The 26049-nt window shown below is 46.1% G+C and overlaps 2 protein-coding genes across 2 annotated transcripts; one reads left to right on the top strand and one right to left on the bottom strand.

The window, feature by feature from the left end:
- Positions 1-1169: 1169 nt before the first annotated feature.
- Positions 1170-14115, top strand: DBX2 (developing brain homeobox 2). The gene is made up of 4 exons (XM_081878101.1): positions 1170-1939; positions 8443-8538; positions 12503-12684; positions 13492-14115. Exons 1-4 carry the CDS (start codon positions 1654-1656, stop codon positions 13837-13839), a joined length of 912 nt encoding a protein of 303 aa, XP_081734227.1. The 5' UTR covers positions 1170-1653; the 3' UTR covers positions 13840-14115.
- A 1986-nt stretch (positions 14116-16101) lies between these two features.
- Positions 16102-22253, bottom strand: LOC309351741 (prolactin-like). Its single transcript, XM_081879559.1, has 5 exons — positions 22204-22253; positions 21908-22098; positions 19759-19866; positions 18243-18422; positions 16102-17188 (listed from the first exon to the last, which is right to left on the bottom strand). The coding sequence occupies exons 1-5, from the start codon at positions 22232-22234 to the stop codon at positions 16994-16996; spliced, it is 705 nt and encodes a 234-aa protein (XP_081735685.1). The 5' UTR covers positions 22235-22253; the 3' UTR covers positions 16102-16993.
- Between the last annotated feature and the right edge of the window lie 3796 nt (positions 22254-26049).

A 26049-nucleotide genomic window follows, 5' to 3' on the forward strand; every position in this document is an offset into this window, starting at 1 on the left:
TCCTTCCCAATAGATCAGGTTTGGTTTTTCTTAATGCATCAGTGTTGGCAAATAATGAGGAATGCGCAATAGCTGGGACAGATGCCAATGGCAATTCTAATCAGCTTCAAAATTGGGAGCCAGTGATGGCCCATGTTGGATAAAGGGCTTGAAAGTCCTCTGAGGAACCTGGAAGACAGTCAGAATTTGGTTATCACTTCCCCACAAGCAGACTCAATAAGGAACTGAAGGAACTAATAAACAGATGGGGTTTTTGTTTGTTTGTTTTAATGACCATGGAACTGTCCCTTTAGAGATTTGCTAGAATTCTCCCCAATAAAAGGTATTTTTTTGTGCAACACCTTTTTACATGTGATGACTCCCTTGTGCATCCCATAGTAAGCTTGGAGCATACACTCGCACTTCTGCAAGACACCCAAGCTCAGCCACAGGGCATTTGCCCCCCATCACCGGCTGTCCCCCACTTCCCCCTCCCTAAATCCGGAGATCCCTTTGACAGTCTGTCCGGGAGAGCTACACTGATTGCATAGACAATCCGAATACAGTGGTACCTCGGGTTACAGACGCTTCAGGTTACAAACTCCACTAACCCAGAAATAGTACCTCGGGTTAAGAACTTTGCTTCAGGATGAGAACAGAAATCATGCGGCGGCGGCGCGGTAGCAGCAGGAGGCCCCATTAGCTAAAGTGGTGCTTCAGGTTAAGAACAGTTTCAGGTTAAGAACGGACCTCCAGAACGAATTAAGTATGTAACCAGAGGTACCACTGTACAGGGAAGAGAAAGTGGGGGGCAATAGCAAACGGAAGGGGGCATTAAAGGAGCCCTAAAGGCATGGGTACAGCCAAGGGGGAAGCAGCTGCATCCCCTAAATTAAATAAGTAAATAAAAACACTTAACTAAAAGTAGAAATTGTAGAAAGATTTGGACAGGTTTTTCTGAGCGTAATTTAAAACAACTGTTGTTGAGTTATTTCATGCTGAATCTGAGAATGATGACAGGTGGGTGTCCTGGCTCTTGCCCCCCTTACATGATAAATCCTGGCTACGCCCATGCCTATGGGGTTTACAATCCACATTAAGCCAAGGTGCGGATGGGCCCAGAGTGAGGGCAATCAGGGAGTACTCACAGCTCCCTTTTCCTCACCAGCTCAATCTGGGCAATATCTGCCAGGGGTGAGCATTGGAGGGGCACGCATAAGGAACCGGGAAGCCCCTTCAGCGCCGGCCAAGAAGGGGGACCCGGCGATCCAATGGTTTCGAGGAGGCTCCATGCCCATCCAATGGCGGAGGGCGCCCCCGCCCAGCTCTTCGCCCCCATCCGCGCTTGCTTTGTCGCCCTTGTCCATCACTCCTTAAGTCTCCTGGACGTAATTAATGAGGCCGGACACACCTTCTCGTCCGCCGCGTCGGATCTCGGCAGAGCGCGAGAGGGACACGTCGATCGCGCACGGAAGGAGACCCCCCTCTCGGACCCCACCCCTCTCCAAGGACTAGAAAGTGGGTGCGTGGAATGGGGACACGCGCGGCCCCCTCTACGGATCCCGTCTGAGGTGCCGGCAGGAGGCTGATCGTCCGGGGTGTGTGTGTGTGTGTGTGTGCCAAGGCGTCGGATCCGGGCCAGGCTCCCCCTCCTGCCGCCTCCCGTCCCCGGCGATGCTTCCCGGAGCCTTGGCTTGGCCCTGCGGCAGCTCGGCTGGCCTGTTCAGCCTGCCCGCCCCGCCGGGCTTCGGCAACTTCGGCAAAAGTTTCCTGATCGAGAACTTGCTGCGGGCCGGCGGCGGGGCAGCTCCGCAGCAGGGCCCTGCCGACCTGCCCGCCGCGCCCGTCCCGCTCAAGCTGTGCCCGGCAGCCGCCGCCCAGATCAGCAGCCCTTGGCCCTTCCCCGCTCCGGGCGCCTCGACGGCGGACAGAGAAGGCAGCTTTGCGCCCGCAGCCACAGGTGAGCCAAGCCAGCAGCCAGGCAGGCTTCCCCGCTCCCCAACCCGCTCTCCGCCTAAAGCGATCCCGGCTGCTCAGGATCCCCTTGCTCGATCTTGGGCTAGCTGCAGATCCACGCGCTTCCTCCTCCCTCGATCATTTCGGGTTCGGCGGCTGGAAGCGGCGCGCGGGAGAGCAAACCCGGGACTCGAACTTTCGCTTCTTGCTGGCGCAGAATCCGGAGTCCCGCTTGCTCGCTCGCTCTCCGCGAAGTGCAAGAGGCTTTCCCGCTCTCGATCCCCGTCGCCCGCTCCGCGTCAGCTGCGCAAGAGCGAAAAGTCGCTCCCTGGATCCGAACCGGATCCGGTTCTCGACTTCGCACTTGTTACGTCTGCCCTCTGAAACGACGCGGAAACGCGCCGCCTTAATCGTCTCTTTTTGCCACCTTCCGTTTTAGAAGATCGATCTCTATCGATCGATTTCTGTTTTATTGATTTCATAAAATTTATACATACACAGCTTGATAGAATAATGTTCTTTTTTTTAAAGCAGTGTATTTCCTTGGGCTATTTGATCCAGCGATTTCAGGTAGCTTCAATAAAATAACTATGCCAATACCCATACCCCCTCCCCCAAATATATTTAAAAACTCAGTAATATTAGCGAAAGTGAGTAAGTAATAGGGGGTGGTAGTTGTTCCATATGCGTTGGTGGTGAGCACTGGGGTTTAAATGTGTATTATGCGTAGTATTTGTGGGGTGATCTCTTTGGGATGCCGTGCAACTTGGGAGCAGCAGGCCTGTCTGAGCCGCCTGCTTTCGACCAGTAAGCAGCAACTTTCCCTGCGGATCTACCAGTTTATGAACTCTTCCAGTTTCCCTTTGCTCTAGCTAGTACAGTGGTACCTAGGGTTACAGACGCTTCAGGTTACAGACTCCGTTAATCCAGAAATAGTACCTCAGGTTAAGAACTTTGTTTCAGGATGAGAACAGAAATCGCGTGGCGGCAGCTGGAGGCCCCATTAGCTAAAGTGGTGCTTCAGGTTAAGAACAGTTTCAGGTTAAGAACTGACCTCTAGAATGAATTAAGTTCTTAACCCGAGGTACCACTGTATTCAGGACTCTGGTTATTCATTCAGTATGAACGCATCCCTATGGAAGTGCTTGCCTGAGGCATGTCACCCTAGTCAGCTGGTTTGTGTTTCTTGGGACCAGACCAGGCATGATGTTTTGTCACCTAGCTCACCCTAGCCATGGAGATGAGTGGGTTGCAGGGCTGTGCTATAAATCGCCATACCACCCACTGCTGTGGGGAAGGGCAGCACACCCTCCACCACTGCTGGGGGGTATGGCGGGACCCTTTGCCACCATTATAATGGCAACATAGAGGGCCTGGAGGGCTTCACCTAGACCAGTGTTTCCCAACCTTGTGCCTCCAGCTGTTTTTGAACTACAACTCCCATCATCCCTGACTAGCAAGACCAGTGGCAAGGGATGATGGGAATTGTAGTCCAAAAACAGCTGGAGGCACAAGGTTGGGAAACACTGACCTAGACCTGAGACTCTGCTGTGGAAGTTGTCCTCCACTGAAAGGAATCCAGTGGTAGCTCATTCCATGGCAGGCCACCTTTCATAAACGTATTCAGAGGCCCACGTTGAGAGCTGATATGTCAGGAAGCAGCTGTCCGAGTACAAACCTGTCCATCTGGGACAGTTCCAACGTAATTTCTTCTGCCTGTTCCTGAGCTTAACTTTTCAGAAATGCCAACCAGAAATACTTGGAGGCTCTTGTGATAGATAACAACTGAATCCTTAGAATCCTTTGGTAGAGGCGCTTGGACAACTGGTGTGTGTGTTTAAATAAGAACAGACTCTCAAGCTTGTGAAAGCCGAAAGGCCCTGTCAGAAGCATCTGTGGAAATGCATGCTCTACTTCAGGTTTAGTCACTTGGAACTGCGAAATGGCTTTTGGCAGATCTGCTGTATAATAAATGTCATGGGACTTGCAGCCTGTCTTAGTTGTTGATTCTCATCTATTTCTGTTCTCAAGCCTGCAAGCAATTGGCTTCCATGAGAGTCCGGCTGCCAATTAGATGAGAGCAGAATGGGCTCTTTGTGGGTGCAGTTTGGGGGAGCGTTTTTTTAAACAGTGCCGAGTCTTACCCTGGGTTTTCCACTGGGTATAGCATACTTTTCAGTGGCCGTGGACTTCTTTACTCAGTGCATCAGGAGTAGGGAACACAGTGCCCTCCAGGCTGTTGAATCCCCGTCAACCCCAGCCAGCATGGGCAGCGGTCAGGAATCATGGGACTTCAGGTTCAGCAATATCTGGAGGCAAGTAGCGAAGAAAGCAGGGAGGCCAACAGTAGATGGCGCTAGAGTCAACGACGGGTGGAGCCAACTACTAGTTTTCTTAATGCTCTCTCCCCTGTTGAGTTTTACCAGGTAAGAGCTGAGACTAAGGAGGAGGACACAGATTGCCAGGGCCTAGACTAGTAAGTAAGTAAGTAAGTAAGTAAGTAAGTAAGTCAGTCAGGCAGGCAGGCAGGCAGGCAGGCAGGCAGGCAGGCAGGCAGGGGCTGGATGAGGGCAGACTGTGGTTGGTTCAGATAGTGTCCCACTTGCTCCAGTGAACCAGCCTCCAACATCTGGAGGGCCACAAGTTCTCCAACTTCTGCTTGTTGTTGTTTAGTCGTTTAGTCGTGTCCGACTCTTCGTGACCCCATGGACCAGAGCACGCCAGGCCCTCCTATCTTCCACTGCCTCCCGCAGTTTGCTCAAACTCATGCTGGTAGCTTCGAGAACACTATCCAACCATCGCGTCCTCTGTCGTCCCCTTCTCCTTGTGCCCTCCATCTTTCCCAACATCAGGGTCTTTCCCAGGGAGTCTTCTCTTCTCATGAGGTGGCCAAAGTATCGGAGCCTCAGCTTCACGATCTGTCCTTCCAGTGAGCACTCAGGGCTGATTTCCTTCAGAATGGATAGGTTTGATCTTCTTGCAGTCCATGGGACTCTCAAGTCTCCAATGAGTTTAAATCCATCCATTCTAACTCTTCACCCCATGAAGGAGCTTCACTCCATAAAGGATTTCCACAACTTTCCCCACCCAAGAGATTAGGATCTAGGTCAAAAATTCCAGGTCTACTCCTTTGGAATCTGTATAGAGCAAGGCTGAGGAAACATGTGGCCATTTGGTGATAAGAGTCCAAGAATGCCTCTGAGGCTACAGGCTTCCCACCATCTTAAAGCTAATGCGAGACGCATGAAGTCAGGGATGGCATTGCATCTGGACCAAAAGGAGTCAGGACATCAGGCTGAGCACACAGAGGTTGCATCTGTGCACACACTGGCAGGGGGCAAGGCCAGAAAGGGCTACATGGAAGTCTGCACTGCCATTTTGCCAGCCCTCCCTGGATTGGCTTGACAGGCACCTGCCCAATACAGGGCTGTGGTACAGGAGCAACCAATTGCTTAAGGGATGTTTCATCTGGAAGGGGGAAGGTTTTGCCTGCAGAACAAATTGATGGAGAGTGACTTGCTCCTCTTCTTCTTTTAGCTCTACACTGATCCTATCGGAAGGGGAGTTTGAGACAAGGTGGCATCACATAGTGAAGTAGATTGGTCACAGCATCAGTGCAGTGCATGTAGATCATGCTCAGAAGTATCATTATGAAAGGGGGAGGGGTCCTTAGGCTTGCCAATCAGATCTTAGGGCCTGGGTCAGGGAAAGGAACCACTCTGCGGGTTGCTGGAAGTATGCACTAAGGGCCAGCTTTCAAAATTAGCCAGGTGCCAGGCGTAGTTTGTGACTGGGGATTGTCAGAATGTGAGCACTTTGAGAAGTCTTTTCGCCACTTCCCCTGCCGCAGCATGAGTCACCCTTGCAAAAAGGGAAAAAGGGCAACAAGACCTCTTCCTTTTTTCTGCCCACAGGCTAGGTTCCAGGAACCATGCGGTGAATAGCTTTGCTATCCTATGCTCAAGGCTCATCTATGTGGGATGTAATCCACTGGGAGCAGTCAATATAACATTTCTTGTTTTCCTAGAGTGGACATGCAAGGGGATGTTGGTCCAGCCATTTGAAACTTCCTGTTCCTCCTGGGCTGGAGCATCCATCCTTGCATGTGACTAGAAGTGGGTGTGACCTTACCTGTCCAGGTAATAAAAGGACGAGTCACGCAGCGCACTCTCTCTTTTTCACTTCCTTCTTCGTTGGACCAGCTTTTTAGCTAGGAGTGCTCTGCTAGCTGTCAGCTAGCAGAAGCACTGGGACTATTCCCCATATAGGGTAGATCCACATGTATATCTTTGTAACTAAGTCTGCCTTCAGGAATCCAACTGTGAACTGATGTGAGTAAACTTCTTTTATTGACTTTAAATAAGATTGTCGTATCTTTATTCTTTTAAGAGGGATTAAAGGGAACTTACCAGAAACACACAATTCAATCATAGACAGACTGAATTGTATAATAGTGAGAGGCTTACACAAGCCTGCAACCAGCTATCTGCTGTGCATGTAAGAAGGGGGAGTGTAACTCTGCTACATGAAGGAACTTGCTAGCACAAGTTAGGAAGGATATTAATAAACAATATATCCTCTCCTGCCACCCTGAACATTCTCACAATCTGCATTTCCATTTGTCTCACGATTTCTAGAAACAGGTCTGAGAGGTTTTTCTTTCCCTGGGAAAACCTGCCATTTAGTGTTGAACTGGAACAGACATCAGTTGGGTTTTCTGCGGATTGACACTTGTCCTACGGGCAGCAGTGGGATTAAATAAAATCATCTCATTCCCATACGTAGAAATCATGGGACGAATGCAAATGTGCACGAGCCCTCAGTGTCCTGAGTCTTAACACTTGGGGTGGATGGGACAAGTATTGATTCGGGATTTCCTCCTTCAACATCTGAAAGGTGTGGCAGAAGCAGGCAGGGCCAGGTTTGTCTTAAGGATTCCCAAAGGAGATCACAAGATGGTTCCTGCTTGCTGATAATTCACACTGGAGATCTTTCGCTGATAATGGCTAATAAAGTTATCTGCCCTGGTTTACCTTCACTATGTGCCCTAACTTTTTATTCCAGGTGCACACACCAATGTTATTTCTTCTATGGAAATTTAGCTTTAAACAACTGCTGGAGTATTTATTTACAGTGGTACCTTGGGTTACATACGCTTCAGATTACAGACTCGGCTAACCCAGAAATAGTACCTCGGGTTAAGAACTTTGCTTCAGGGTGAGAACAAAAATCGTGCTCCGGCGGTACGGCAGCAGCAGGGGGCCCCATTAGCTACAGTGGTGATTCAGGTTAAGAACAGTTTCAGGTTAAGAACAGACCTCTGGAACGAATTAAGTACTTAACCCGAGGTACCACTGTACTGCCGACACAGTCAGCCATAATTCCATTATGCTGATCATCACGTTGGTTAACAAGCATCTTCCTGAGTGGCTTCTTCATGTGTGGCAAAGGGAAGAGGACCAAAAGGGAAACTCAAAGCAGCACAACTCAGAGAAGTCACTCTTGGCAAATATCTCGTCAGCTGCCTTCCCACACTGGAGCTCAAACTGCTTTTGAAATGTGGTGAATACAGTGGGGGAGGGTATTTGGAAGAGGCAAGGAAGCACCACTTGTGCTCCTGCAATCAGTTCCAACAATTTGGTGCCTCATCCTAAAGCATCCTTATTTTGGGAGTCGGATGAAGGGAAGCGCAGTGAGATTTCTGGGCTGGTGCCTGTGAAGCAGCTGAGCGGAGACCCCTTCAATCTGTCTGCAGCGAGCCATTAGCATGCAACGGCTTGCCGTGCAGGTAGGGCAATCGTCCAAGAAAGGGTTGCACTTCGCAGTGCCATGGAGAACATTTCCTGATCCACGTGGCAAGTCACACTGCACAAACGACTGGCATGCAAATAGCCCCTTTCATTGGAGCGAACTATTGTTTCTAGGCATTCTGTATTAGGGTTGAGATTTAAAATGCGCTTGGTGGGTATTCAAACAACCTGTGTGTGGTTGGAGCAACACATTTACTAACCCACAACTCTGGCATTTTAGAACCACTAAAATTATTCAGAGTAAATAGCACAGTGGCGTAAAACAGCTGTTGCTTGGCTATTCTGCAAAATTAGTTATCAAACTGGAGATAATGTCAGCCAATGTTTCCAGAAGTTAGAAGCATTAATGAATCATGGAACTTAACCTAAGCAAGTATACGATTGACAAAATAACTGCCAGCAAATAAATGTGCATGGAGGGTTCATCTGGTTATATTTTTAAGCAATTAATGAGATGAAACGGATTTTGATGAAGTTTCTTGCACAAGGAGATGGCTTATCATTTCTCTGTGTTTGCATTTAGGCAGAAAAAAATGCGGCTCCCGTCACAGTGGATGCCTGACGGAATCCACTTTTTACCGAGAAAGCAGTGGCGAAACGCTAATTGGCTTTAATAGATTTCTATTGTAGCATTATCTATACTTAAAAGTGTTGTGAATGCCAGCAACATTCATTGGACTCAACCCTGTGTTTGCAGCTCTTCTGAAGCCCTTTTTCTTGAGAGCCCCGCCAGTTTATTCGACGTGCTGCGGTGGGTCCTGTCAACACCCTGCGTCTCCCACTGCTTTTCCAAGTAAGTTTTTATGCTTCATCAGTAATGCTTGAGTTATTCTGTAAACCAAAGCAGCAGGATTTAATGTGCGCTGGGAAGAGGGGGAAAAAAAAACCTAATTGGTGATGCAATGGCAAAGAGCTCATGCCTCTGTAAAAATCACAGCAATTCCATTCAGAAGGGTTCCAAAGATTTATCAGACTTCAGTACACTGAGTAATTGTGAGAGATTTTAAACCCCATTGAGAGAAAGTGCCAACTAAGGGAGGCATCTGGCTTTCAGAGAATTGGGAAAAGATCCACAATTTGCTTTCAAGGCCTGAATCAATGGTCATTCGTAAATGGGAAATGCAAAAACAAAATGCCAGTCTTTTTTTTTTATTAAAAAAGCAAACAAACAAGCCAAAACCTAACTCTTAGGAAACATAAGGATTCTGTTTTTGAAAAGGGACATCCTTTCCACATTTTAAACTTGGGGCATTATAGCGCCAAAGATTTTTAAGTCCCACAGTTATCAGTGGAAGAGTTCAACATATGGATGAATCTCCCTATTAAAGTTGGTAGGACTTGAAAATGTATGCATAATACCTTTTTAAAAAGTTTTCTTTCCGTTTGGTCAAATATGAAAACACACAAATAGGTGTGTATACAAAATTACAAATTACAGCTCACAAAGGTAGCAGAGAAATTTAGAAGAAATTTCACACCAAATTAAAGTCGTCATCATTACCATGACTGCTTGTACTGTTAGGATTCCTGAAATAGCATGTATCAGCAGATAATAGGGTGGAGGTGGAGTAAATGGTCATTTGCTCAGTATAAGAGTTTGTTTCACTCATTTGATTGAATCCCATACCTATTTCAAAGCTATTCAGATTTTGCTGTTTTTGTTAAGCATTTCCAGTGCTTTAGATATGTGCTTCTAGGTAGGTAGTGCTTCTAGAATTCCCTGTGAAAGGGGTTAATCATTAAACCACCTTGGGAATAGGTGGGCGGGGGAGGGGGGTCTCCTAAAACTCCAAGCACCTTTAGAAAACTACAACTCCCAAAATTATTTGAGGAACACCATGACTATTTGAAGTGGTATCATAGCGCTTCAAATGTATGGTGTGAACACGGCCCATGGTTTTTCTGAAATTATTCTGACATAGTAACTGCAAACTAACTTGATTGTACTATTCCGTCCCGCCCAAGTCTTTTATCTGAAGAGGTACTTTCTATGAGTTTAATTCATTTTATACCACTTTGATGACATAATTTTCAGGCTAGTCCAGTAGATTTAGATCCAACAAGATAAAAAGATAAAGGACCCCTGGATGGTTAAGTTCAGTCAAAGGCGACTATGGGGTTGTGGCGCTCATCTCGCTTTCAGGCCGAGGGAGCTGCTGTTTGTCCACAGGCAGCTTTCCGGGTCATGTGGCCAGCATGACTAAACCGCTTCTGGTGCAATGGAACCCTGTGATGGAAACCAGAGCACACAGAAACATTGTTTACTTTCCCGCTGCAGCAGTACCTATTTATCTGCTTGCACTGGTGCAGTTTTGAACTGCTAGGTTGGCAGAAGCTAGGACAGAGCAATGGGAGCTCACTCCATCGCGGGGATTCGAACCACCAACCTTCTGATTGGCAAGCCCAAGCGGCTCAGTGGTTTAGATGACAGTGCCACCTACGCTAGTCCAGTAGATTTAGGTAGGCTAGCACAGTAGATTTAGGTACGATCCCCTTTCTTGACACATCTGCTTAGGTTGCAGATGTTAGGAACCCAAAAGCTTCCATCCTCACAACAACAGAAATTATTGTTGATGGTAACTGGAATATCTGAAGGAAGCGAAATTGGGGTGAAATGCTCTCAAAAAGAATGAATATAGTGAAATAATAACATCAGAGCCCTGCTGGCTCTAGTCCAAAGGCCTATCAGGTAGGAATTTTTTTTCAACTGGAACTTGCCAGAACTCAGTTCCAGCACCTCCCAGGTGGGCACCACTGCCATTCTAAGAGAACAAGGGAGGTGTTCATGGTGAGTTCCGGCCCCTCTTTTTCTAGAAAAATAGCACTGCTGTCAGTACTGTGGGTCTGTTTCTTTGGCACTCCCTCCCGGATATGATCAGAAAGACCCTCTTCCAGTTGAACTTCAAGGTATTTGACAAAGACCTTTCCTTGTCATTTTAAAGTAAGTTATGCTTTGACTCTTTATGGGGCCGATGAGCTTTCTGTTTGTTTTGAATACTTCTCTGTTTTGATTGATGGATTATTTTACTGATCGCTCTTGTAAACTGCTTTGTCACCACCTATGGTGGAAAGCTGCCCTTGAATATTGAAAATAAATTAAATAAGCCAGAAAAATCCAGTTCAGCATCCCAATGCCTATGGGAAGACCCCAAGCAACAATCTAAATCCACGCTGGAAGATATGGCTGCTGGAAGGATCTCCTTGTGCTAGTGACAGATTTCTAGGAGGCGGCTGCCTAGTTGGTTGGGGGGGGGGGCGATGGTAGAAGAGGCTTCTTTATGAATGTTTCAGGAGGCCAGTTGCTAAGTCGAATGATTCTTGACAAGTGAGGCAGTAAATGCTGCCAGTTTAATGAGCTGCAAGTTTCAGAGCCGCTCTTTAGGGAGCTGACACTTTCCCACAGAGCGTTTTACATGGGCCCAGCTACCTCACAATGGGCAACAGCGCCGTGACCAATTGCCACTTTCACTTTACTCATCCACACGCGACCTCACCACCATTTTTCACTGTGCCGATGAACTTTAGGAACCATTTTGGGCTGAAAGGGCCGGGCCAGGGGTCACTTGCCCTTTTGTGTGGCCATAAAGCGGGGTTCTGTGCGCAGATCTTTTCTCCTGTCTCGCATTCCGCGAGGATTTCTGGACACCATTTAAAGCACTTGACTGAAAAATAAAGCAGTGAATGAAACTGACTTTTATAGACTCATTCTAGCTCATCTTCCCATATAACCCTGTCTACCTGAAAAGGGATTTAGTGAGCTGAGCCGAGCGCATACAGGCACCCACTGAATACACTGGGCCCATTATCAACTGCGGCAATTGTTTATTAACCAGGACTGATACACTACTATTTTGGAAGTGACCTATTAATTGTCCATTTAACTAGAGCGTATTGAATTGCAATGGAAAAAATGGAAACCATGACGAAAGCCTTTACTCGCTCCTTCAAGGTGGTCTCTGCCACAAAGGCAAATGAAGATTGTTCCACAGATTAAGGAGACATTTATCACCATATACTAGAATGCAAAGGAGAAGCTTTTCCCCCCAAAAGTATTTGGTACCATATTAGCGTTTGTGTCAACATGGTATTACATCCTTCAAGGGTGGAGTTCAGCTGCACAGGCCTGCAGGCTTGTTGCAGCTGATTTGTCCTGACAAAACCGTTGTGATCTATAGGTGAGCTTATTCTTCTGCCTACAGCAGATCGGGGGTGAGGGGTGGGAATCCATAAAGTTCTTTATCACAATGAGGACATTGCTCAGAATGTAAGATCTGATTTAAACTTGTGGTTTTATTTTATTTTTTGTAGTGGTTAGCTCTATACCTCCTGTTAAAACAGGTTAGATGTTCGGTTTGTCTGAACTAATCTGAACCAATCAGAGATTATAGGAATCTTGTGAGTTATCCAGAGTTTTCTAGAAGACTGTGGCCTAATTCAAATAACTTTACTTGGCCAGCATTCTCATCACGCACACTTAGGAAAGGGATGTAACTGAATGGCAGAGCATGTCCTTTTCACATAGAACATCTGGGTTCACTTGCTGTAGAATGAGATGTAATATTTAAGGACAGATAAGTTGCATGGGCTTTATCTGCAGCAGTTTATTGTGCTGCAACAGCATCTCTGAAACATAGCGGTATGGGAACTCTTTGAAATTGGCCTGCCAAATTATATGCAGGATTCCCCACCCCACCCCCAAAATCTGGCTAATTGGATTAATGACACTAATGTGCGCTGCTCCGTTTTTCTTGCTGCAGGACAGGAAAGTGTTCTGCCTCTTCTAACCCAGGATTCCCGATCCCGGAGAGGCATTTTAAGAAGAGCTGTTTTTTCTGAAGATCAAAGAAAAGCTTTGGAGAAAATGTTCCAGAAGCAGAAATACATCAGCAAAACAGACAGGAAGAAACTGGCCCTCAATCTGGGTCTCAAAGAGTCACAGGTAACAGAGAGGTTTGGTACCTCGTCAGCTGTGTTCTGAACCTCTGCTCAGTGGCGAAGCTGCATTGCTCTGCTACCAGGGGTGGAGAGCAGGCGTGGGCGTGGCTGGCATCCCCGAGGGCGTGGCACCCGTCTGCAAGGGCGTAGCGTGCCCCGAGGGGCATGGCACCTGGTGCGCGCACGGGGAGGTGCGCAGTGTGTGTCTGGGGGGGGGGGGACGACCACAATGGCACCCTACTGGAATAGTGGTCTGGGGGGGCAGTCTGCTCCCTCTGCACTCCTGTTCCTCTGCCAGTGCCTCTGCTCTGTTCTTTGTTTGAGCAGAAGTATAACAGGGTTTTGTTAAGCTTCTAAAGTGGAGTTCATCTTGGTACGTAAGGGTGGCTTTTGGTTAGGCTCAGAGAGGGGAATGAAAAACTTAAGGCCTCGGTCCAGTGTATCTGAAGGCGTGTCTCCACCCCCATCATTCTGCCTGGACACTGAGGTCCAGCCCCGAGGGCCTTCTGGCGGTTCCCTCACTGCGAGAAGCCAAGTTACAGGGAACCAGGCAGAGGGCCTTCTTGGTAGTGGCACCTGCCCTGTGGAACTCCTTCCCACCAGATGTCAAAGAGAACAACAACTACCAGACTTTTAGAAGACATCTGAAGGCAGCCCTTTTTAGGGAAGCTTTTAATGTTTGATGTATTACGGTATTTTAATATTTTGTTGGAAGCTGCCCAGAGTTGTTATTATATTATTAAGGTGCATATGGTAGGTGGAATTATCTTAAGAAACCAACAATAATAGTGTCGAATTACCCCACCAACAGGTCAAAATCTGGTTTCAAAATCGAAGGATGAAATGGCGAAACTCCAAAGAAAAAGAAGTGCTGTCAAACAGGTGCCTGCCAGAGGAAGGTCTTCAAGAGACCTACCTTTCCAAATCTTTGAATTTTACCTCCTCGCCATGTCCTGTTTGGGAAATAGCTCAACAGCAGTCAGGTCCAAGATGGCAGAGCCTCCCGGAACATTCTGAGAGACAGAACGGCAGAAGCGGCTTGCAGATACCTACGAGAGCAAACTCCTCTCCCGATACATTACATTTGTATCGAGAACAAGACAGCACAGAGAAGGACGTTGTATCATATGGGGTGGGGGGAACTGATGGAGCAAAATGATAACTGACCATTGATTGAGGATGATTCCTCCCACAAGACTAACTGTATTTTATATGGACACTGAATTAGTTTCTATACTCCGCCATTTGCTAAAACAAAAATGTAACACGCTGGCAAAAACTAATGCTATAAGAAAGATTCCCTAGTCAGTTGTCTTCCCTCATATGTGCCTTCTGGACTTGAACAGTACTTGTAAGTGAAGTAGGAAGGAACTGACGGTAAGTGAACTTTAAAGGTTGAATTTGAAGTTCAGAATACATGGTGGTACACACAACATGCAACTGGAGTGTTTGTGGTCATTCTCTCCAGACCAATTAATTCAACATTTCACAACACTAATGTCTTCTCTAAAGCTGGGATCTGAGGCCTTCCTTCCATGTGTTGTTGGACTCAAACTCCCATCAGCGCCTGTCAGCATGGCCAATGGTTAGGGATGAGGGGATCTGTAGTCCCAACATCATCAGGACAGCCACAGGTTCCCCATTCCTGTGACAGAGGATCAAATCATTTAAAAGCAGGTGAAAAGTAAAGGTAAAGGACCCCTGGACGGTTAAGTCCAGTCAAAGGCGACTATGGGGTTGCAGCACTCATCTCGCTTTTCAGGCCATGGGAGCCGGCATTTGTCCACAGACAGCTTTTTGGGTCATGTAGCCAGCATGACTAAACAGTATCTGGCGCAACAGGACACTGTGACGGAAACCAGAGCACACAAAAACACTGTTTACCTTCCTGACGCAATAGTACCTAGTTATCTACTTGCACTGGCATGCTTTCGAACTGCAAGGTTGGCAGGAGCTGGGACAGAGCAACAGGAGCTTACCCCGTCGTGGGGATTCAAACTGCCGACCCAGTCAGCAAGCCCAAGAGGTTTAGACCACAGAGTGGCAGGAGTTATGGCCCTGGCATTCTCTGCATGTTGAAAAAGTCAGCCATGTTGTGGCTGCCTGTTTTAAGAATGCCTTACTGCACTGCCATATGAGGAGGTCAATTTTATAAGTGCAATATGACCATCTTAGAAGTAGAAGCCGCCATGTGACGAAATGTTCCATACCCCATACCTCCTCTAAAGGTCATTAGGGAAGCGATAAAACCTATAATGCATGATGATATCAGCTTATCGTCTTTACTTGTCATAGATAATGTGGTAGATGTTGTGGGGCTAAGGTGAGATGATGTGGTAGAATGTAAGTCCTGGCAGTAAACTCAGTCATGGCTAAGAAGATACCAGAGAGTCAAGTAATGGCAGATGAGACAAAACAACAACAAAAAAGAACCTGAGAGCCTATTTATGCTACAATTTTATATCAGTTTTGTACCAATTTCCTGTCCTGTCTTCCCCAAAGAGCCCTGGAAACTGTGGTTTGGTGGATACACAGAGAATCCTCTATAAAGAGATTCCTTACCCTTTAGATCAGAAGAATCTTTACAGTGGTGCCCAGCAAGACAAATGCCTCGCAAGACGAAAAACTCGCTAGACAAAAGAGTTTTCCGTTTTTTGAGGTGCTTCGCAAGACGAATTTCCCTATGGGCTTGCTTCGCAAGACGAAACGTCTTGCGAGTTTGTTTCCTTTTTCTTAAAGCCACTAAGCCGCTAAGCGCCGCTAGGCCGCTAAGCCGTTAATAGCTGCTAAGCCGCTAATAGCCGTGCTTCGCAAGACGAAAAAACCGCAAGACGAAGAGACTCGCGGAACGGATTAATTTCGTCTTGCGAGGCACCACTGTATTTGTATCAGCCACTAGCCATAGCAATAAAATAAAATGTACTGAAGATAGAGGTAAAAACATAACTATACAAAATACATTTTGGAGGTTTACCTAACCTTTTATAAAACCAGCTTTTGGGGATGAAGAAATGTCACTTTTAAGCCAATTTTAGGCTCCAGCCCCAAGTAAGCTCACCCGGCAGCACGTTCCATTGAGTGACACAGAGCTTACTTGCAAGTAAATGAACATCGGATAGTGGCATATCTGTGGTGGAATTGTGCCCAAACAAGAAATGAGGCAGAAGCCAAGAAAAACCAAGGAGAGCTGCCTCTTCCATTGAAGTGAATGAGCAGCCTTCGCTCCACCACATCTCTGTGTGTGTTCCACTCTAGGCCAGGAGTGTACTGAAGCGAAACCATTTTAAAACCTTGAAATCAAAGTAAGGAGCTAGTCCATCTGATGTTATGGGAAAGAAATACAAGAGAGAGAGAAATAATACTATTACACACCATCCCAATCTATGTGCTGTGTGAGATTCCGGGGGTACTAGGTGTGCTTGCCAGGGTTTATTATTATTTATTTTCCATTCTGGGCAATGAGGTACCATGGAGAAATGTGGTGACTTTATGATCTATAGTTTATTTACACATATTTACAACCTGCGTCTAGCTGGAGGGAATTCCCAGCATCACACTTCCAAGAGATTGTCCTGCTTCTCCCATAGTTGCAACAGCATTTGGCTGCAAAACACAGATATCAGCCATGCGCTCTTTTTCACTGTTACAGCCTGTCATAGTCAGCCCATATGGAGTTCTGATCCAGCTTGCAAACTGACCTTCCTGCTAGCTTACATCAGGCCCAACGAAAATCCTAAACCTTTTTCAAACCTTTTTGTCTCTGCCCTTGGTATCTGGTACTGAATGTCTTGATGGCTCATATTTTGTTATGTTATTGCTGGTCTTTCAAGGCTGACACAAGTGTTTGGCACAGCTTACTCAAAACTGGATTAATTCTAACATTTACTATAAGGGGAAGATCTAGCACCCAGGAGTTTAAGGGATCCTTGTCCCCACAAACTTATAATAATCATTATCGAAGAACCAGGTGTGCTTTTCCGGCTAGTGATCATTTTACTAGTTCCATGCTCACATTAAAAAAATGAACTATTTAAAATGCAATTTCATGCAGCATTTGATTTGTGAGCTATCACCAAAGTGCATTTTGTCTGCTGTGTTAAGCCACATAGTCATAATTTGTCCTCTTTAATTTTTCAGCCGATTACAATGGAAAAGAAATCGGGGGCAAAGCTATCTGAATCCAGCTTTTCAGTTAATAATTCAATGAGACCGCAGGCATGATAAAGACCTTTATAAATTATTTTGCTCACCGTCCACAGACAATACGCAATGCTAGTCCTGGAAACTGCCTTGCCATTGCAGATTTAAAAAATTCAGCAACTATTTGCTGGCACAATCCTACATTTGAGAACTTTTAAGTAGTTTTGTACTTTGTTGGAGTCTCTCCTGAAGCAATGGATAAACTCATAGTCACTCATTAAATTGCCTTCATTATTAATGGATAAACCAGCTGCTTCGGATGATCCCACGCCGCTGAGCGAATTGCTGAAAATCCCCATTGATTGCATCTGAATAAAATAAAGAAAAATGAAATGAAATGAAGACAGGATGTACACAAAACCAAACCTACATTCCTGAAAAAAATAATGATAGGACTAGAGTTAAAAATATCAGAATCAGAGTTCGTGAAATATTCAGTAATAAATAGTTTTAACCAATGTGCTCAGAAATAACTGACATGGCATTATTCTAAACTTTCAAGACTAGCATTTTAGCATTAAACTAGAAATGTGGAAGTAGTACCAGGGATTTACATAGGCTGTGACTTAACTGCAGAAGCACAGAATTTTATTTTTTATTAAAAGAAATACCGTGGTAATCTCAGCATTCATTTAAAACAGCACAAGTTTCTAGTCCTTACAGATTATAGAAATGGTGGATTGGGCAGGGAGAACTGAGAAGGATTTCCAATAGTTAGGAAGCCAGGATTGCAGCATAGTTCTTTGCCTCTTCTAGTGACCACAGAGAAGAATAAATATTCATGGAATCCCATGTAAAAATCCATTCATAGCTGACTTTTTGATACTATACTTCTACCACTTGGGGCGTTCACTGGAAATTTCAAGGTGGAGAAAGCCAGGTTTATAGGATGCTAACTTGGGCTGAAAGCCTCAGAAGTAAGAGCTATTGAACTCAATGGGGCTTGTTCCTAGGTAAGTGATGTCAGGCTTACAGCTATGGACAAAGAGCATTCTTTCTCACAGGGATACTTTAGAAAACTTATACCAATGGGATCTCTTCACTAAGCACCCTTTGCTTCTCTGTTGAGCTCTTGAGATTCTCCTGAGGCTCCACCCCCTCCTTAGCCACACCTCCTCTTCCCAGGCCACACCCCTCTCCAGCCTGCTTCATACTCTCCTTGACTGCTGTTTGCCTGCCTGGAATTTGTCCTTGAACTCTGGTAAGGACACGTGGTTCTTAAAAGGCTGCTTAGAAAGGAATGAGGGCTGGGAAAGGGCTGAATAAAGATCCCTAAGCCCTGTTGTAAGGCTTGTTTCCCACAGGGCACAACATACAAGTCACAAGCAAAGTTCGGTCCTGCCTGAATTTAACCAAACTAGCCTTCTCCGTGATTTTTTCCACTCCCGTCTCCAACTCCTGCACCATGCTGCTGATTTCCTTGGCTTTGTGCAGGTTCCCATCTGACAATTTAGGACGATGGACTCTGCTCTGGTCAAAGTGGGACAGAGGCTCTTTCCAGGCTTGCAAAAGCCTTAGGATCAATTGCGTTAGCTCTTCTCTCTGAGTGTACAAGAGAAACAGATAAAAGAAGACAAATTTGCCTTGGCTGTCCTTTCCATCCCTGTTCCCTTCCAGAATATTCAGCATTGTGAGTTGGGTCAGGACTCCCCATGAGTGAAAATCTGCTCATGGGATGCTCTGCTGAAGGAAGCAGAGGAGGTGAGTCCCCCTCCATGCCCCAATTCCTCCTTCACCTTGCACCTCCCAACGCCACCTCCCATGCTGTTCCAAAGGGTGCACTGATCTTTCATGGCAGCTTTTTGGGGGGTGAGGGCACAGAGATGGTGGTCAGTGAAAACTGCTTCCTTCTTCCTCTGGTGCAAGCATGGCCAACATGGTGGCTTCCAGGTGTTGGACTCCAACTCCCATCAGCCATAGCCAGTGTTACCAATGGTCAGAGATGATGGGAGTTGCAGTCTGGCAATATCTGGAGGGCACCATGCTGACTGACTCTAGTGGGAGAGAAAAAGACTATTTTGTGACTGAAAGGAGGAAGAGGGCAAGGGAGATGGTAACAAGGAAAGAGGAAGGGATGAGATGAGGAGGAAGGGAGATTAGAAGGCGACTAGCACAGCCCTGAACTCTTCAAGCTAGACAGGTGAGAAATGATGAAAAATTACACAGAGCTGCAGGAGGAGAGACAAGTGGTAAAGAAGAGGAAGTAGGGAGAGGAAGAATATGAGGTTAGACCATATGGGCTCCGCGGAAAGAAGCAAAGACATGGGCAGAGTGCAAAAAGGAGAGAGGTGGTGGGCCAGGCATCAGCAGAGCAGCAAAGGGGGAGGAGAGCCACTGAGGATTCCCAAAGGTTGGTGTAGATCAGAGAGGTGCATGTTGTAATACAACTTGACCAAGTTAATGGCAGAGGAGAAGGAAGAGGGAGCATAAATTTAATGTGGATGCAGGCAGCCAACTCTTCCTCCAGAACATGAGCGGTTTTTGGCATTCTAGTGCAATGAATTCACTTCCTTAAAAAACAACAACCAACAACCACATTTTGCGATAATGAAAGTGCACTGGATAGAGTGGGGCATTTGATTGACATAATGTTGTAGAACCTCTCCACCAAATGTTAGACATAGTGTCACCTCCACAAAAGCTTTCTGTAAGCAAATCCAAATGGGTCCCCAATAAAACGTGGGCATCATAGAACCCCCCCCCCCCAAACTGGGCAAACAAATCAACTTGAATAATCACTAAAAAGTTGTATGGAAGTGATGTTTGTCAGAGAGACTGTGCTTGCAGGATCCACTGGTTGTCTAGTGGCCAAGTCCCTTGCCCCCAAGCTGGGTAACTGGCTACATCAGCAATGTAGATCATGCCCTGTTGTACTTACTGGCATTTTCTGAACATATTCTTTGGCATTGGGAGTCAACAACCAGGAGGTGTGGCATTTGCCAACAGATTTGGTCAGCTCGTTCCCACCAGGTAGAAAATATTTCCCCTGCAAATGAAAGAAGAAGGTCTCAGGAGTTAATTTGCCAGAGCATAGATCTTTTCCACAGTCGACAGCTTGAGGAGGCTGCATGGATAGGACAGCACCTAATACTTTCCTGATGGCACAACAAAACCAGATGTTGTCTGGTACCATGTGCATCCAAAGGTACCATATTGCATCCAACAGCTACGGCTCCCAAAATACATATGAGGAAATAGCTATTGAACTCACAGGTTTGCAAGCGATGCACACGGAGACTTCATGTTCAGGAAGATGGGGTTATGAAATAAAGACTGCTATCCTAGCATTATCCATCCATCCATCTTTTCATTTTAATCCCACCTCTCCTCGAAGGAGCTCAAGGCAGTCTACATAGTTCTCCCCTGCCCTCTAACTCTCACAACAGCCCTGCGAGGTTGGTTAGCCTGGGAAAAAGTGATGTTCCCCCCCTAAACCACAGCAGTGAGCTTTAAGTAAGAGTGGCAATTTGAAGCTGGTTCTGCCCCAGATCTCTAACCACTACATCACAATGGCTTTTAAACTTCTGAAAGGAAGAAATTAGTAGGTGTCTATATGTGTATGTGTGTGTGTACACACAAAAAACAAAACAAAAACAAACACACACACACATATTTATATGGGGTGGGAAAGAACATCTTTATTCAACATCTTTATCAACGACTTGAATGATGGACTCAAGGGCATCCTGATCAAATTTGCAGATGACACCAAACTGGGAGGGGTGGCTAACACCCCAGAGGACAGGAACACACTTCAAAACGACCTTGACAGATTAGAGAACTGGGCCAAAACAAACAAGATGAATTTTAACAGGGAGAAATGTAAAGTATTGCACTTGGGCAAAAAAAATGAGAGGCACAAATACAAGATGGGTGACACCTTGCTTGAGAGCAGTACATGTGAAAAGGATCTAGGAGTCTTGGTTGACTACAAACTTGACATGAGCCAACAGTGTGACGCGGCAGCTAAAAAAGCCAATGCAATTCTGGGCTGCATCAATAGGAGTATAGCATCTAGATCAAGGGAAGTAATAGTGCCACTGTATTCTGCTCTGGTCAGACCTCACCTGGAGTACTGTGTCCAGTTCTGGGCACCACAGTTCAAGAAGGACACTGACAAACTGGAACGTGTCCAGAGGAGGGCAACCAAAATGGTCAAAGGCCTAGAAACGATGCCTTATGAGGAACGGCTAAGGGAGCTGGGCATGTTTAGCCTGGAGAAGAGGAGGTTAAGGGGTGATATGATAGCCATGTTCAAATATATAAAAGGATGTCACATAGAGGAAGGAGAAAGGTTGTTTTCTGCTGCTCCAGAGAAGCGGACATGGAGCAATGGTTCCAAACTACAAGAAAGAAGATTCCACCTAAACATTAGGAAGAACTTCCTGACAGTAAGAGCTGTTCGACAGTGGAATTTGCTGCCAAGGAGTGTGGTGGAGTCTCCTTCTTTGGAGGTCTTTAAGCAGAGGCTTGACAACCATATGTCAGGAGGGCTCTGATGGTGTTTCCTGCTTGGCAGGGGGTTGGACTCGATGGCCCTTGTGGTCTCTTCCAACTCTATGATTCTATGATTCTAAGAACATTTGAATACTATAAATATGCACATGATTGGGCAGTTAGTCTTCTGTGTTCAACCATTATTATTTATTAAATTTTTATACCTAGTGCTGCCATTAGTCCAGGATTTTCTGGACATTACCAGGATTTCAAAGGCGGAAGTGACGCCCGGGGTGGAATTTCTGGAAGGTGGAATTTTGGAGTTTTCCTGAAAAAAAAACACCTCAACAATTTTGGGGGTGTCTGGATTTTTTACTTCTTGAAATATGGCAACCCTGTAGCCGCAGGTCTCAGGGTGTTTCACACCATAAAATTACAATATAAAAACACATAATAAATATATATATAAAAACAAGAACAACGCCATAATTTCCTCCCTCCTTCCGCCACACATTTTAAAATCAACCCACTTCGAGACTGGAAGTAAGGGGGCGCGGGGGTGGGAAGTTGGGACAAGCCCAGAAACTCACCACCAGATCTAAGTGGAGGGCTGTGGAGAGCCTGTAGATCCTGTTGGAGTGCAGGATGACCCGGTCGAAGAGATCAGCCACAGCTGAGAAGCGGCAGTCGGCGTCTTCCCCGGCACACTCGGCCGCGGAGCAGCCTCCTCCCAGCGGCTTCTCGAGCGCCCACAGCAAGAGCAGCACCGGCCAAGCGACCCCTGGAGGGAGCAGAGCGGAGCGCGTGGGCGGGCCAATCGCGCCGCGCCGTCGCCGGAGACGCACCAATCGCAGCTCGGCCCGCCCGCCCAGTGCCCGCCTCTTACCTTCCTTGGCGGCGTCTTGCGCGGGCCGCATGCTGCTGCTGCTGCCGCCAACTTGGAAGCGGGCGGCAGTGACGGTCCATTGCGACCCCCTCGCTGGTGGAGAGGCCCTTTATACGGTACGAGCGAGCGGAGCGGAGGCGCCGGGAGGTCGCTTAGTCATTCCTCGCTCTCCCTTTTCCTTCCGTCGGATTTGCAAAGCTGGCAGCGAAGATTTACCCGATCGTGCGGAGCGTTGGCTCCAGGGCAGAGCAAGCAGAGCGGCAGTCCTTAAAGGAACTCTGGGCTGCGAGGGAAAGAGGCGCCTCGGAGGTGGTCTGCTGGTGGCGCAAACGCAAAATACACGCAGAGCAGGGGCGCTCACTTGAATAAAAGATGGACTTGGAAGGCCGTTATAAGGATATGCATGGAAATTCAACCAAGGGGAAGCGAGGAAGTCACTTAACGATGTTAATAAGTGTAATTTTAAGAAGGTTATGATTTATGTTTGTGTGTTTTGTTTGTTTATAATTTTGTGAAAATTAATAAAAAAATTTGAATAAAATATGGAGGGAGGGGCAGGTAAGCCCCGCCCCGCATAACTAACAGCTTAATTACATTTATTTATTTGATTTTTCAGCTTCAAATTTTACAGAGATATGTCAAACATAAATCATAAAAACAAGATTCCATGGATTCTCCATCCTCCCCTATGTAGGTCCTATTATCAATGCATCTCCTGCATCTTTTACCATAATCCACACCCTTTACTTCTTCCATTATGTCCAGAATCAACCTTAAACGACAAGTGCTATTCCAATCCTACTAATGATTTTAACTGTTTACAGTGGTCTTTAAGTTTTAAAATTTTCCCCATTCCTCACATAATTGATCACTTGATGCTGTGCATACACACTATTTGAATGGCAATACCCATTAACTTTGGGGAGACTGGCCCCCTCCAAAAAATATGTGTGTGGGGGGGAACCAAAGGGATGCTAGATATTGTCCTCCATGGGCATAGCCAGGATTTGTGTTGGGGGGGCAGGACACCCACCTGTCAACGTCTTCTGTCTAGCAGATTCAGAATGAAATGTCTCAACAACAGTTGCTTTAAATTACTTTCTTTTGGCACCAAGTGTTCAGAAAAACCTGTCAAAACCTTTCTACAATTTCTACTTTTAGTTAAGTATTTTTTATTTATTTACTTGCTTTGGTGCGCCCCCCCCCCCGGCTATGCCCATGTTGTCCTCTCTGGCGATGAGGAAGAGCTGCGCACAAAACACCCGCATTTTCACATAGACAGCTGCCTTATGTACCATGTCGGATCACTGGTCTATCAAAGTCAGTCTTGTCTGCGCTGGCTGGGAGCTGCTGTCTCTGGTTTCAGGCAAGAAATGTTCCCAGCCCTGTCTGCACATTCTAGGGATTGAACATGTGCCTTTGCATGCAAAACAGTTGCCCTGCCACTAAGTGGAAGCTGTTCCACTAAAGAGGCATTTCATTTGAACTCTTGTTTGTTTGTTTTGTTTTATTTTTATTCAAAATTAAAACAAGACATATTATCCAAAAACATATTATCCTTGTCCGTCCCCCCATTTTTCCTCCCACACAACCCCCCCCGCCCCCACCCCCGACTTCCCTCAGTTCCAGTCTTTGGTTTCTCTGAGACTGCTGTTTTCTGCATGTTACAAAGTTGTATAGATCCTCAAACTATTTAGCTGATTATTATCAATGAAAGTTTGTGAATGTTTATTCAAAACCTGCCAAGGAGTCCAATTCACTTTGTTGCGTCTTCAGATACTTTGCAAAGGGTTCCCATTCATCCTTAAAGTCACAGTTATCCTTGTCCCGTAGCTTATATGTCAGTTTTGCCAGTTTTGCATAGTCTGTCAATTTTTCTTCAGTCTTCCATCCTTGTGCTACTAGAACTCTCGCGGCCGTTGTCACATACATGAAGATGTTTTTCAGCTTTTTTGGCAGGTCTTTCCCTACATTCCCCTCTTGTTTGTTTATTATGTTTTATCTGCCACCTCTGTTCCCCACCCACAAGGAGTCCATGATGTTGTACATGGTTTTTCTTTCCCCAATTTATCATCACAACAGTCCTGTGAAGTAGGTTAGGTTGAGGGACAGTAACTGACCCAAGGTCACTTCATGGCTGAGAGGGGATTCGAACCCTGGTCTCTCAAATCGTAGTCCAGCACTCTAACCACTACACCACCCTGGCTTTCCATTCTAAATATTTGCAATTAAAAGTACCAGGCTCTTAAGAGTGTGATCCTGGGCATTCCCACTTGGAAGTCACTTCCCACTGCGTTCAGTGCAATCTAGTCCTAGGTAAATTCCACCCTTAGGCTGAAATCCTATGCACTTAACAGGGAACAATTTCCACTGAGATCAGTTGAGCTTTCTACTAAGCAGACATGCATGGAGTAGAGCACCACATTAAAAACAACTAACAAAATCAAGCAACCAGATGCCGTTTCAAAATGCTTTCAAAGTATGTGTTAATTATATACACTTGACATGAGTACAAGGTTGAATGTCTTTTGTTTAGGTGAGTGCAGGTTAAATTTTGGCTAGGATATAGGTCAGGGATGGGGAAAGTATGGCCCTTTTAACTGATCAGATTTTTGGGGAACATTACTAGAGGGCACCACAAATCCAGGGCAGAGACCTAGTTCCTACTCACAAATCCTTCTCGATGATCCAGACAGGCAAGAGGTATTATCAGTTTAGGACAAATTCGAGCCAGGCAAAAACACTTGGGGTGTGGAGCTGGACAAGTGAGGGGCGTGGCTTGAGGAGAGAGGGCGTGGCTTGGGGAGAATTCCGGGAGTCTGATAGGGCTGAAGGGTTACTTTCAGCCTCTGGGATGGAGGTTCCTCATCCCTCGGTTATAGCATATAGACCTGCCCTGGAGGAGAATGCTCTGCACCATCATGGTGGTTCCTTTGTGAAAATGCTATGTTATTTGCAGGTTAAGACAGAATGAAAAGTACAGTCAGACATGCTAGTCCCAAGGCAGAATGTGACTCAGTCTCAAAGTCCTTCATCAAGGTCGCATCAATCTGCTTCTGACAATCCAATGTTCCCAAACTGCTTGCATTGCTGTCACCACAGCCAAGTAAGATTGTCAGGGGAGGGGGCCCACCAGAGAACACATTGCCCATGGCCCCCTCAAACCTGGTTTTTGCTTTCCAATAATGCAATATTGCAGTATTGAAATATTATGCCCCATCATTTTGAAACTGCATTTAAATAGCCACTTTTATTTTTATGGCAAGTCTTCTTATCTTTTACCTTTCCATCCTGCTTGGGGTATTTGTTTTTGGGTCACTACCATATGCTGCTATTTAGATGCACATGTTGGTGTTGTTTTTAATTCCCTGACTTCCACCAGATGACAACTTGGTTGTAGTGAGGAAGCCTCCAGGCTTTCTTACAAACCAGTGTTGAAACTGGAATAAATGGACCAAGTTTCCCTCCCTCCCTTAATGTGATGCACACAGATGACTAACAGAGGCAGCTTTCTCCTAATTTGTTGTCAGTCACATGGATGACAAGTTGGCTTGAAAATGCCCCAAAGCCACATGACACATGGATCTGCTTCCACTTCTATCAGTTTTATTTAGCAGTGAGGACAATAAACCAAGCAAGGTGTTATAGTAAGTTACCCAAACAACTTGTGCTATAGAAGGAAGTTTGGTGGCAGAGTTTTGCAGGAGCATTGGTGGAGGGTTTTGCCACCCTTCCTTGATGTATATATGTTGTTGTTGGCCCCTTGCTTGTCTTTAGAGACAATGGAGTGCACTTCCAGGGGTGAAGTCAATTCGCTGCATTAGCAGCACCGAAATGACTTCCCCA

The sequence above is a fragment of the Podarcis erhardii genome, assembly GCF_964252035.2.
Source record: "Podarcis erhardii genome assembly, chromosome: 10".
NCBI classification, from domain to species: domain Eukaryota; kingdom Metazoa; phylum Chordata; class Lepidosauria; order Squamata; family Lacertidae; genus Podarcis; species Podarcis erhardii.

Bases quoted from the DNA above. Each gene is read 5' to 3' on its own strand.
- DBX2 (XM_081878101.1), top strand. From the start codon at position 1,654: ATGCTTCCCGGAGCCTTGGCTTGGCCCTGCGGCAGCTCGGCTGGCCTG. The intron at 1,940-8,442 runs GTGAGCCAAGCC...CTGTGTTTGCAG, and splicing joins CTTTGCGCCCGCAGCCACAG to CTCTTCTGAAGCCCTTTTTC. The intron at 8,539-12,502 runs GTAAGTTTTTAT...TTCTTGCTGCAG, and splicing joins GTCTCCCACTGCTTTTCCAA to GACAGGAAAGTGTTCTGCCT.
- LOC309351741 (XM_081879559.1), bottom strand. From the start codon at position 22,234: ATGCGGCCCGCGCAAGACGCCGCCAAGGAAG. The intron at 19,867-21,907 runs GTGAGTTTCTGG...TTTCATTTGCAG, and splicing joins CCCTCCACTTAGATCTGGTG to GGGAAATATTTTCTACCTGG. The intron at 17,189-18,242 runs GCTAGTTTGGTT...TATTTTATTCAG, and splicing joins TGGAAAAAATCACGGAGAAG to ATGCAATCAATGGGGATTTT.